A 13,071-nucleotide genomic window follows, 5' to 3' on the forward strand; every position below is an offset into this window, starting at 1 on the left:
TCTGTCTGTCTGTCATGAAAGTGTGTCCAATTAGAAAATCTGCTAGCCCTCTTCTCCAAATCAATGTCTGTATTTTCTCTCCCTCTCCTCTCTTTCTCTCTCCAGAAGGGGAGGATGAAGGAGGCAGCCCAGAGGTATCAGTACGCTCTGAGGAAGTTCCCCCGAGACGGCTTCGGAGACGACCTGAAGGGCCTGAAAGAGCTCCGTGTCTCCTTGTACCTCAACATGTCACGCTGCCGCAGGAAAACTAATGTGAGACACACACACACATAGCACATCAGTTGCTAATATAATTGAACACGTAATAAAATTGCAGGTATTGCATCGTCTGATATAGCTACACACTACTCCATTAGCTATTTTATAGAATTTAACACTGAATGAAATGTCATTTCATGTTAATAGTATAGCAGTAGGTATAATGGATAGATCTTCATCTCAGCAGCCTGGAGGGTGTGATCTAACACACCCTTGTTTGACCAGACAATATAATAAGACTGTTATACTAGAGTGGTGGTGGTAAAATGGCATCCTCCGGCAAATGAATAATGGAAAGATGCTATGATGTGATACGGTCATGCTCTCCCATATACTGGAGGAATCGCTCACTCACACACACATGCAAGGTGGACGCGCTTGCACAAACACGTGCGCACACAAACCCACACGGAAAGAAGGGATCCTCCCTCCGTTGTTGCTGGTAGATATTGGGTCAGGGGGAAGAGAGAGCTGGCTGGGCACACATATCATCCATATTTCATCATGCTGCAGGTGAATAGAACAGGAGGGGAGTGGGAGTAGAGAGGCCATAAAAACTGTTATTAAACATTGAACAGTTACTCAGAGCTGTGGATTTCAAGGCTGTGGTGTAATGCCCACCTCCATCTCAAGGACGGAATCACACTGTGGTTTGCTTCATTAAATATTCACCTGAGAGGAATGAGGGGAGCAGGGAAACTCGTTTAAAAACAAGCCAACCGCATGCTCTCTAGGCATACAAAGAGATAGATGGATACACTGTGTACGCAGGCATGTACACACACATTGTACACACACAGACATATTGTACACGCATGCACACACACACCAGGGCCACTAGAGGTGCTTATGAAATTACCATTAAAGGCCCAGCTCAGTCAAAAACATGATTTTCTTGTGTTTTATATACTCTACCGTTCAAAAGTTTGGGTTCACTTAGTAATTTCCTTGTTTTTGAAAGAAAAGCAAATTTTTTGTCCATTAAAATAACATCAAATTGATCAGAAATAGAGTGTAGACATTGTTAATGTTGTAAATTACTATTGTAGCTGGAAACGGCTGATTGTTTTTTAATGGAATATCTACATAGGCGTACAGAGGCCCATTATCAGCAACCATCTGATGTTCCAATGGCACGTTGTGTTAGCTAATCCAAGTTTATAATTTTAAAAGGCTAATAGATTATTAGAAAACACTTTTGCAATGATGTTAGCACAGCTGTAAACTGTTTGTCTGATTAAAGAAGCAATAAAACTGGCCTTCTTTAGACTAGTTGAGTATCTGGAGCATCAGCATTTGTGGGTTCGATGACAGGCTCAAAATGGCCAGAAACAAAGAACTTTCTTCTGAAACTCGTCAGTCTATTCTTGTTCTGAGAAATTAAGGCTATTCCATGCAAGAAATTGGCAAAGAAACTGAAGATCTCGTACCACGCTGTGTTTGGCTTTGACTACCCTATTGAGTAAGAAGTGCCCATCAAGCCAATCCAACTTGTGGGAGGTGCTTCAGGAAGCATGGGGTGAAATCTCTTCAGATTACCTCAACAAATTGCTTGAGAAATGTTTCTTTGCTAAGAAGCTATTTTAGTTTTTTGTTTTTTTATGTTTATGAAAACCATGAGAGTAAGGTACTTATTGTTCCCCAGAAATTATTTCACGACTGCATTGTATCTTTAAGAGTCAATAGTTTTCATTTCCGACATCTGATTGAAGGAGTTTTTTTTTTACGGTTTGGAGAGAAGTTACGAGCACCCGTCTGGAGAATCCATTAAGACACTGGGAGAGAAAGCTGCTCTACTCTGAGCTGCACACAGATGAATAATTCTCCAGTTAAACAACGCTGAATTCCTCATTCCAGTCACTTACAGTAATTGCAAAGTGTGGCGCTGTGTGGACTACCGCTGGATTCACATTGCACTCATTAACGCTCACAAACACATTACCCAGGCTAATGACCTCAAGGCGTTGGTTTTGGCTTCTCCTTGAGAAATTCAGGGTGGACTGAATTTAACAGTAAACATTCATAATTAACTGTTGAGTTTATCCTCTTTTTCCCGACAGGATTTTGGTATAGCGGAGGAGTTTGCCACCAAAGCCCTTGAACTGAAACCCAAGTCTTATGAGGCGTTCTACACCAGAGCACGAGCCAAGAGGAGCAGCAGGTTAGTACAGGCCAGTTCATACTGATAACAAGGGGGGACTAGAATGGACGAGTACAGTTTTGTCTAAGGACAAGACACACTCACCTCTCACTATGTTCGCCTCATGTGTCCATCCAGGCAGTATGCAGCGGCGCTAGCTGACCTCCACGAGGCGTCTCGGCTCTGCCCCACCAACCGTGAGATCCGCCGTCTGCTGACGCGTGTGGAGGACGAGTGTCAACAACAACAGCAGCAGCAGTCCCCCAACACACCACAAGGCCAACAAGCAGCACACAGCCAGACTCCCGACGACCTCACAGAGAGGAGCCAGGACACAGAGAAGAGTTGTGATACACAGAGCCAGGATGAACTAGATGATGATTATGAAGAGATAGGGGGAGAGGAAGAGCCCTCACAGAACCCCTATGGACCCAACAGGCCCAAGAACCCCTATGGACCCAACAGGGCTCTCCCACCAGTACCAGGCGCAGTGGGCTTAGCTCCCCTGGACCCCAGGCCTGGTTCCCCTCTGGACGGGTCCACACAGACCAACCTGTCTCTGGACAAGCAGGGCTCTGTCCTACAGGGTCCTAGACAGAACCAAAGCATGAAGACCAAGCAGCAGCAATGTAACTCCCTGCAGGTAGGGGGCAGACCTATGTCTCTGTGTGGCCCCTCCAGCCCCCTGCCAGGCAGACACATCTCCACCTCCCTGAGACCCAGCCCTGGCCTGGGCATCGACATCAGCCCTCTGCCCTCCTCTTCCACAGACCACCACCCGGGGCTCACCCCTGTCAACCACCACCACCTCTCCTCCTCCTCCTCATCTGTCCAGCCCTTCCAGGGCCACTCCTCCAGCTTGGCTAGGGGAACAGACAGGCTCTCAGCCCACCCCGGCACCACGCTGGACGGGCAGGCTGGGTCCCTCACCCCTGGGGTTGGTAAGGAGGTAAGGAGGGAGGGTTTTGGGGGGTCGGCTGGCCCCGGTCTGCGTTCCGGTGGTCAGACGGGCAGTATGAAGGCCTCCAGCTCTAGCAGTAGCCTAGCCTCCAGCGGGACCCTGTCAGACAGCAGCAGGACCCAGGCTCCTCAGGGGCCCGACGTGCCTCGCCCCAAACCGGCTAAACCAGAGCTCAAGCCTCGGCCATTCATGGGGGTGAAGGACAAGGCAGTGCGTGTCCAGGGGCAGCCCCCACCTGGACTGGGCTGGCAAGGTCAGCCTCACTCCCAGCCACTTTCCCCTGAAGGTCTAGAGAACCAGAGACACAGCATGGCCCCTACGGACAACATCCAGGGATTAAATAATGAGTTCAAGCGGAGGTCCTCTTACGCTGAGCCACTGCAAAGCCAGGCTCCCCTCCAGGGGCTCAACGGGGCCCAGGCTCAGGCCCAGCACCTGGCCCAACAGGCTCAGGCCAAGGCCCTGGCCAGGGAGTTTGGAGACAGGTTCTACCACAGGGAGTCAAGACCAGGTCCAGCTGCAGGCCTACATCACTCCTCCCAGTTCCCAGACGGGAACCACCGGCAGGCAGGGCTCACCAGAGATAACCCAGCCATCCTACCCATCAAACCTAAACGCTCCTTTATAGAATCCAACGTCTGAACTGACCATGTTCATTCAAGCACAAACGCAGGTGCAGACGCCATAATAACTTTCTCTGTATTCCAGAGAAACGGTGGCAAGGGAAGGGTTTCAAAGTTTCTTTCTTAATCTGACTCTTGTAAAGTGACAGTGTATGTGATGCACTGCGTTTAGACTTAAGCAGCATTTGAGGCTTTTGTGCTTTTTGCGTAAGCATGCCTAGAGCAACTCCAGAGTGCACATAATCAGACCTGGGAAACACCATATAGTACCAGCCCAATAGCTGAACAGTAGCACAGCATCCTACTATGGGCCATTATAGCAACGTAACTATGATGTAGTTTGTAAAGAACAACACTAAATGGTTTCGATACTAATGGACGAGAAGCCATTTGATTAAACGATTGGCACGCATATTGAATAGGGATATTTATACATTAGATTTGTATGTGTTCTATTTATAGATTATATAAGTGGTGATAGCCTTTGTCAGTATAACAGAGCCCTCGATGCAAAGTGTTTCACAATGCATGGAGGGTTCTATACCTTTGTACATTTTATAAATAATCATATTTAATTAAGTGTACATATAATCCTACGGACATTGTTGTAACTGCTTGTTGTTGCGGTCTATGTTAATTTATTTACTGTGCCGATGGCTTGGTCAGTTGTAAGAACAATATATTTTATATAGTTATTTTTGCACAGCTAGAGAAATAATTGAAAAGTTGATGGATTTATTTCGTTTGTGCGCACAACATTAACAGTTTACAGTAAGGTACAGAATAGCTTGCAAGGGTATTATTGGTGAGATGATACAGATATTCTACATGAACATTGTTGCCATCTTTGATTTGTGAGCTATGCGACACATTATACAGACTATGCTCAAGCACTACTACCATAATCATGGGGAATTAAAATCTCTTTGGAAAACTACAATGACAACAGTCTTCCCTTTCGAAATGTCATCTCTCTTCCCCTCATTTCAAACACCCATGTGTAAAATTGTGTGTGTACCGACATCTGCTATCCCTGTTATATAACTTCAGCCATAGATTGAACACTTCTGTTGTTTACACCAGTATCCCTTCAAAATGCCTACAGTGCATTCGGAAAGTAATCAGACCCCTTAACTTTTTCCACATTGTTACATTACAGCCTTATTCTAAAATTGATTTAGGATTTTTTTTAAATAATCTACACACAATACCCATAATGGCAAAGTGACAATTGTTTTTTTATTTTTATGTTTGCAAATTCATTACAAATAAGCTGAAACAATTCATTTACACAAGTATTCATACCCTTTGCTATTAGACTCGAAATTGAGATCATGTGCATCCTGTTTCCATTGATCATCCTTGATGTTTCTACAACTTGATTGAAGTCCACCTGTGGTAAATTGATTGGACATGATTTGGAAAGGCACACACCTGTCTATATAAGGTCCCACAGTTGACAGTGCATGTCAGAGCAAAAACCAAGCCATAAGATCGAAGGAGGCACAGATCTGGAGAAGGGTACCAAAACATTTCTGCAGCATTGAAGGTCGCCAAGAACATAATGGCCTCCATCATTCTTAAATGTTTGGAAGTTTGGAACCACCAAGACTCTTCCTAAAGACGGCCTCAAGGCCAAACGAAGCAATCGAAAGAAGGGCCTTGGTCAGGGAGGTGACCAAGAACTCAATGGTCACTCTGACAGAGCTCCAGAGTTCCTCTGTGGAGAACGGAGAACCTTCCAGAAGGACAACCATCTCTGCAGCATTCCACCTATCAGGACTTTATGGTAGAGTGGCTAGACGGAAGCCACGCCTCAGTAAAAGGCACATGACAGCCCACTTGGAGTTTGCCAAAAGGCATCTAAAGACTCAGACCATGAGAAACAAGATTCTTTGGTCTGATGAAACCAAGACTGAACTCTTTGGCTTAAATGCCAAGTGTCACATCTATAGGAAACCTGGCACCATCCCTACTGTGACGCATGGTGGTGGCAGCATCATGCTGTGGGGATGTTTTTCAGTGGCAGGAACTGGTAGACTAGTCAGGATCGAGGGAGAGTTGAACGGAGCAAAGTACAGAGAGATTATTGATGAAATCCTGCTCCAGAGCACTCAGGACCTCAGACTGGGGCAAAGAGGATCTGCAGAGAAGAATGGCAGAAACTCCACAAATACAGGTGTGCAAAGCTTGTAGTTTCATACCCAAGAAGACTCGAGACTGTAATTGCTGCCAAAGGTACGTCAACAAAAGTAAAAGGTCTGAATACTTGATTAAATAATTGATTAAATAACAAAATGTGGAAAAAGTCAAGGGGTCTGAATACTTTCCGAATGCACTGCACTATCATCATCAATGAAATGGTTTTGGAGCTAAAGCAGCAGAGTAAATAGCAGAGTTAAACACGGTCAACATGCATGAGTTTGAGAATATATATGTTAGAATGTCTCATCAGCTATAAATATTTACATTCTAAAGTAGTTTCATCCCAACAGATGTGTAAGTGCAGACACAGTGAGGGGTTGAATCGAAGCTCAGTATGGTCAACCTGAAAACATCATTTATAGCTTTATGTACTATGAGCCTACTTTTGGTCAGAGGTTAACTGAGGGATAGACCATCTTTGGATTGAAAGGGATGTAGAGACGCCCTTGCATCCCTCTTTCTCATTGGCCGGTCCTCCAGCGTCCAATAGCCATCTTCAGGGTTCGGTTTGGGCTCAGAAGTGTTGTCTGTAAGGGCAGGTTGGTCATGGGGCTGGAACGATTCTTGGTTGTGATCCAGGAGTACCCATCTGTTCAGAAGAAAAAGTAGACAAGATGGATAGTGTGTTTTGCATCCTTTAAAAGCACGCCACTGTATTTCAGAAAATGTTGTAGCATAGCAATAGATAAATAGATACCTAAAAAGGCACAACCAGACAGAAAGACAGGTTGCCGTGGGGGCGTGTCCCACCTGCAGCGATAACAAGGTCCTTCATCAGCTCTCTGGTGATTGGACAGAGGAACTCATCAGGAACACCGGTACACACACCCCCCGCCTTCAGCTCCCCCACCTTCCTCAGGACCATACTGCGCAGCCCCACAGACTCTACAGTACACCAACAGGAAACAACAAGGCAGAGTTATGGGAAAATGGTACATTGGCCAATGGAGCTTGCATCATTTGTGGACGTGATATCCAGGCTTGAACACACTGCGTACATGACCCATTTCCTGGTCACCATGGAGACTACAGTAAAGTGAGGTCAGTCTGTGTGTGTGTGTGTGTGTGTTACACACAAAAAAACAAAAAGAGCCCTCCATCCCTGAGAGGAAAAAGGATAATCTCTCTCCATCAGGAAGATAACAGCCTGGCATGGCGCCATCCTCACTCTCAGAGACAGTAGAGAGAGACACCCATGTCTACTAAGAGATTCATCTCTTTTAGAGAACACGGCTGTTTGGTTACCATGGTTGCTATTGGCGTGAGAGACCAACAACAGACCCACACCTACCACCTCACAGAGAAAAAGTTGGGAAAACTGGCTTTCCTCACTAGGGTGAAAGATCTGTATTTAAAAGAGAAGATATACGGATCAACCAAAATCTGTAAGTCACATTTTCAGATGGATTTTGGAATTGTTTCAGACAGAAATGGTATTAGGTGTATACCATTTTCTATGTTACATGATATTTATTTTGGGATGAGTAATTGTGTTATGTAATGGGGCAGAAATCTTAAAGCAGATTACACCCGCGGTGCAGAATACACATGGCCTAATCTAATGCTGTTCAGTTTAAATGTATGTAATCCTGAGGACATCTCATTAACATTCATTCCTCAATGTCCACCTTGTTTTTCATTTGTCCCTCCCCCTACTTAAAAACAATTATTCCAGTCTGAGTATGTGATGACGCTCTGTTTCCAGCTACTGTACAAAACGGTGATCTCAGATACCAGACGGACAAGTGGGTAATGTGTATAATATGATAACGAGCCAATTAGCTGTATGATAATGCATGTTATTATGATAATGTGTCTAGTCGATGGTGTGATGTGCCGTCCCCACCTATGTTGAGTTTTGAGGCCAGTGTCTCCTTGGTCAGACTGACGAGTTCAGCGCCATCTATGTTGTTCGCCTTGAAGTTTTCCACCAGCATCTCCAGCCCCTCCTCACACAGCCACGCCCTCCTCTGACCAATCACTGACCAGAAGTCTGGAGTGACGCGGCAACTTTCTGCCTGATAGGTCGGAAAACAGGAAATGACATGCTGTTACTATAGTTATTAATGTGTAATCCATCAGAAGTTTCTACAGTGGTTTTTAGTCACTTTCCCCACCTCCGCATGAGAATGTTGCAGTTTCAACTGGATAACAAGATGTGAAAAACAAAGAGCACAGTAAGACTCCACATAAAAGACAACAAAATACCATTGTCAACTAAAACGATGAACATTAATATATTTACAATTACAGTCATTGAGTTGCAAGCCTTTTATTGACAAGCCTGTCTTAGAAAGAGGTGCGTATAGGTTCTTGGAAAGGTGTCAGGTCAGAGGAGGAGAGGAAGAAAGCATTGTGAGCCTATATAACTACTGGGTGTACAAAACATTATGAACACCTGCTCTTTCCATAACATAGCCTGATGAATCCCTGACGAATTGAGGCTGGTCTGAGGGCAAACGGGGGGATGCAACTCAATATTAGGAAGGTGTTCTTAATGTTTTGTACACTGTGTACACTAATACAGTGACTCACATGAAAATAGAAAAGCAACTCAGTTCTCACCAGGCAGTGCTTCAAGGAAAAAGTCACCTGGAAACACAACAGGCTATGAAAGACTCAGTTATTTTTGCAGAAGGCATTATCACCTGGTTAGAAGTATTACTCGCGATAAAGCACTTTTTGATAGCAGTGGGACTCCTAGGTTTCACATAGAGATCCTCCATCCCTAACTGCTTTCAATGAGCAGATTGGACATTAGTGGTGCAGATAAGGAAGAAAATGTCAAACTCACCAGGTAAAGATTTGCCTTTTTTCCCCCCATGAACCATGCAGAGAGAGGGATGGTGATTTGGCAGAATAAAAAACATAATTAAGCCATAATCAATAAAGAAGAGCTTATGCAAAAACAGCACATAATCACCAGGCTGTCATCACCACTAAGTCAACAGGATCTTTGTTTACATGAGAAAATAGTGAAACAGTATGTAGGAACCCCACACCGTGACTCAGAACGCTAATGCCATTCTTAATGCCAATAACACTGGCAGCTTGTCAATACACCTCCTATCTTAGACTTCTGTCCATCTTTGTGTGTGTGTGTGTTACCCACCATGGCCACTGCGTGTGTCCTCTACTCTCCATATATTGACAGTCTTGTCCATAGAAACCGTGGCGTGCTGGGAGAGAAGGCACACGGCTTCATGTACCTACGGCAAAGGATCATGGGAGCGAGGACGGAAAGGTACATTTTTAAAAGTAGGCTACTCGAATAAGGCCATTTTGATGTGACTATGTCCCAAGGGTAAGAAGGAAGATTACCTCTCATGTTGGTTCAATGTGTAGAGCAAAGCCCCCTGGCAATGAAAAAGCAACAACATTCCAGTTCAGATGAGGTGTTTATGGATTTCTATGTGGGACATTAACATGGGGAGTTAAACTGAAATGACTTCTACGGTAATGAAAAGAGCTTGAGTGTCTTACAGCATCATACACTGTGACTGTTTTGTCCACTGAGCTGCAACAGAAAAGGCAATGGACAAAAGCAACACACTTCTCCCCCTTGTGGCCAGTTGGAGTAAATGTACAACTTTATCTTGACTAACAGAGCACTTTGCCTTAGATCACCTATGGGCTGACTTACCCAGACACAAGCAGCTGTCCGTCTGCAGAGAAAACACAGGAGAGCACCGGGGCAGACCGGCCGGTCAGGGTCTGCAGCAGCTGCATCTTACAGCCTACAGGCCAGAGGGGACAGATGGACTACACCTTCAGATCATTCATTGTGAACACACATCATTTGATTACCAACATATGCACACAGTTCGACGTTAAACAGGGCATTTGCATAACCATAGCGTGTGGTCAACGTACTGCCTGTGCAGAAGATATGGAGACGGTCCATATCTTCAGCGTGCGGTCTTGTCCACAGGAGGCCAAACGGAACTCTACCCCACCACTACCTGAGAGACGGGAACAAATGAATCAAACACCAGTCTCAACAAATTCCCATATATGGAGACTCCAAGATAGCCTGGTCCCAGATCATAATGTTGTGCTGTATAGACAACTCTTACGATCGTTGTCATGTTTGTACAAACAGATCTGGGAACAGGCCAAACTCAAAGATAGAGGGAGGAAAATACCATCATCATCATCATCACCACCGAGGATCTTGGGGCCAAAGCAGTAGCAGGTGACCCCCAAGTCGTGATTGTTCTTCTCCGCGTGGAGCTGGTTCATGTCCAGGTCCCACAGCCTGAGGTCCCCATACGTAGATCCAGTGACAAACATCGGGCCACAGGGGGTGAAGGAGCAGGCCACCATAGTGGTCTCATTCACTGTTGACAAATAATCATTTAAGAACACTCTGCAAGAGACAACACATATCAGTCTGCAGATATAGGCGTATTTATGAGTCGATAACATGGAGATAAATTATATCAATCAAGTTTACCTGTGCAATGTTTTCGTAGGGAAATCCCAAAGCCCTAAAGTACCATCAGACGCCTTCGAAACCAAATGTGAAGAGTCGGGCGAGAAGGCGCAAACCCTGACGGGGTTCCTACCCGGATGCTCCAGCACTGCCTCTATCTCACCCGTGTCCGTTGACCACACAACTGTTGAACCATCAGTTGAACACGAGGCCAAATACTGACCACAGGCGCTGAAGCAACAACAGTGGACGCCATAGCCGTGGCCAGAGAGTGGGGATTATGGGACTTCGGGAAAAGTCTTGGGTGTTGTAAATTCGTAAGGTTTTATCAGCTGAACAGCAGCGTGGTGGAGAAGGCACACCAGGTGACATCGTCGCGATGGTCTTGCAAGGTACAGATCAGGGACACCATTTGAGTTGGTCTTGATGAATCCCTTTGACAATAGAATATAACTATTAACTGTGTGACATTACAATGATTACAAGATAGCTAGCTAGACTCGTTGTTATCCAAACAGCTTGCCACACCTGGAAACCATCTGAAGTTGCCAGAGCAGAGAGGTTGCAATCGTATGCATTTTAGCAAATAGGCTACTTACTACCCACTGAGCAAAAACTGCTCAACATTGTTTCCACGTCATTTCAAGCCAAAAAAACTATGTGATGACGTTGAATCAACGGGGGAAACTAATTGGATTTGCAAAAAATCATCAACGTAAGGGATGTTTGTCTTTTTTTTCACCCAACTTTAAGCTAAATCCAATGATATGGTGAAAGGTTTTGTTGATTTCACGTTGGTTGACAACTCAACCAAATGTAAATCGAAACTATACGTTGAACTGACGTCTGTGCACAGTGGGTAGTTAGTAGCGAGCAGATCCAGCACCTTACGCTTGCTTACAGCTGCACTACAGGGTCGGACAGGCTTCGCAGAGTTGGCGTGTGATATGGCTCAGAAAACTTACCTCAATTCAGGGATGAGAAAGAACTTGATTCGAAGCTTTGAGAGCTTTGAATCAATTGTCCCATTATCCCAACTGTTAAGCTGACAAGATTGAACTACTGCTAGTTTTTCCAGAAAACTGCACTTTTTGTCCTTATGCTAAAAAGAAGTTGCCACATCAGCCATTTTGGAATGGCAGTGTCAGCCAATCAGCTCCTTTGTTGTTCAGCGCAATGTGCCATTCCACAATGGCTGCTGTGGCTACTGCTAGATAACATGTAGCCAATAAAACTGAACTCCACAAATTACGTTGCACACCCAAAGACTAGCCCACAATTACACACGACATTGCGGGCAATTCTTTGGGTGTTGAAATCAGTAGTTTTTTTAAAAAATTATAAAAGGGCAGTTTTCAGAAAAACTAGCAGTCTTTCAATCTTCTCTGTGTAACATTTGGGAGTATTCGAAGTACAACTTATCCCTGGAATTAGATATGTTTTCCGAGCCATATCCACTGTGTCTTAATTTAAAGCTGCAATATGTAACTGTTTGGCCAAGCCGACCAAATTCACATAGTAATGCGAGTTATAGATCTATCATTCTCATTGAAGGCAAGTCTATGAAGCAGTAGAGTTGTTCTCTATGCACTATTTCTGTGCTTCCCGTTCTTAAGTTTCGTTTTTGCATCTTTTACTTTCAGTATTGTACACCAGCTTGAAACAGCTGAAATACAATATTTTTTGTTTATTGAAAATATATTTCACAGTAGTTTTGATGGTACAATGATTATCTACACTATACTTGCTTTTTATGTCCCATAAATTGGAATTTGGCGAACTATTCGACATTTTAGCAACCAGAAATGGCGGAGTGATTTAAGCATAGCGCACCTTCATGCAAACGGTCTGTCCAACCCTGTAGTGCAGCTATAAGCAAGCATAAGGTGTCGGATCTGCTGGCTAGCTAGTTAACTAACCCTTTAACTAGTCTAGCTGTTCGCGCAACAGCATCACTCTATGCTCCTGTTGTTTAGTTTGTATTATAACAAATGCATGTAAATACAAAGCCAGTATTATTTTATATTCTAACTAAAGTGGGATGTGTGTTTATTTTCTTACCTCTTTGCGTGTCTATGTTCAATGTTTACTTCATGGTTATGCACGCTGTCATATGGTCAGCTGACCATGATGGCCTTCCCCCAAACTTCAGTGCGTTCAAGACAACTGGGAACTCGTGAAAAAACGAGCCCTGACTTGGAAAAGTAGTTTTGAACGGTCATCCAACTCGGAATTCCAAGTTGGGAACTCGGGCCTCTTTCGAGAGCTTCGACTAACCAACCTTAAGATCACTGACGTCATGATTTGACCTCGTTTTTATCCAAGTTCCCATTTGTCTTGAATGCACCATATGGCGAGTAGGTGTGTCGAAAGGAGTGGGCGAATGGACAGGGAATCAGCTTATTGTGCAGATTTGCTGCCACTCAAGAAACAAATTTTTTAAAACAGT

The 13,071-nt window shown here is 44.5% G+C and overlaps 1 protein-coding gene and 1 pseudogene across 4 annotated transcripts in view; one reads left to right on the plus strand and one right to left on the minus strand.

Annotated features, from left to right (window-relative positions):
• The window catches only part of LOC139566390 (protein TANC1-like), a 56,333-nt gene extending 49,555 nt beyond the window's left edge, over positions 1 to 6,778 (plus strand). For all 4 annotated transcript variants that reach the window (XM_071387515.1, XM_071387517.1, XM_071387516.1 and 1 more), the window contains 3 exons: positions 106 to 252; positions 2,319 to 2,419; positions 2,537 to 6,778. In XM_071387515.1, coding sequence (XP_071243616.1) covers positions 106 to 252; positions 2,319 to 2,419; positions 2,537 to 4,001 — 1,713 coding nt within the window. In that variant the 3' untranslated portion in view covers positions 4,002 to 6,778. The remainder of the gene's footprint in view (positions 1 to 105; positions 253 to 2,318; positions 2,420 to 2,536) is intronic.
• Positions 4,698 to 12,830, minus strand: LOC139566394 (WD repeat, SAM and U-box domain-containing protein 1-like; annotated as a pseudogene).
• Between the last annotated feature and the right edge of the window lie 241 nt (positions 12,831 to 13,071).

The sequence above is a fragment of the Salvelinus alpinus genome, chromosome 38 (genome assembly GCF_045679555.1).
Source record: "Salvelinus alpinus chromosome 38, SLU_Salpinus.1, whole genome shotgun sequence".
In the NCBI taxonomy this organism is placed as follows: Eukaryota; Metazoa; Chordata; class Actinopteri; order Salmoniformes; family Salmonidae; genus Salvelinus; species Salvelinus alpinus.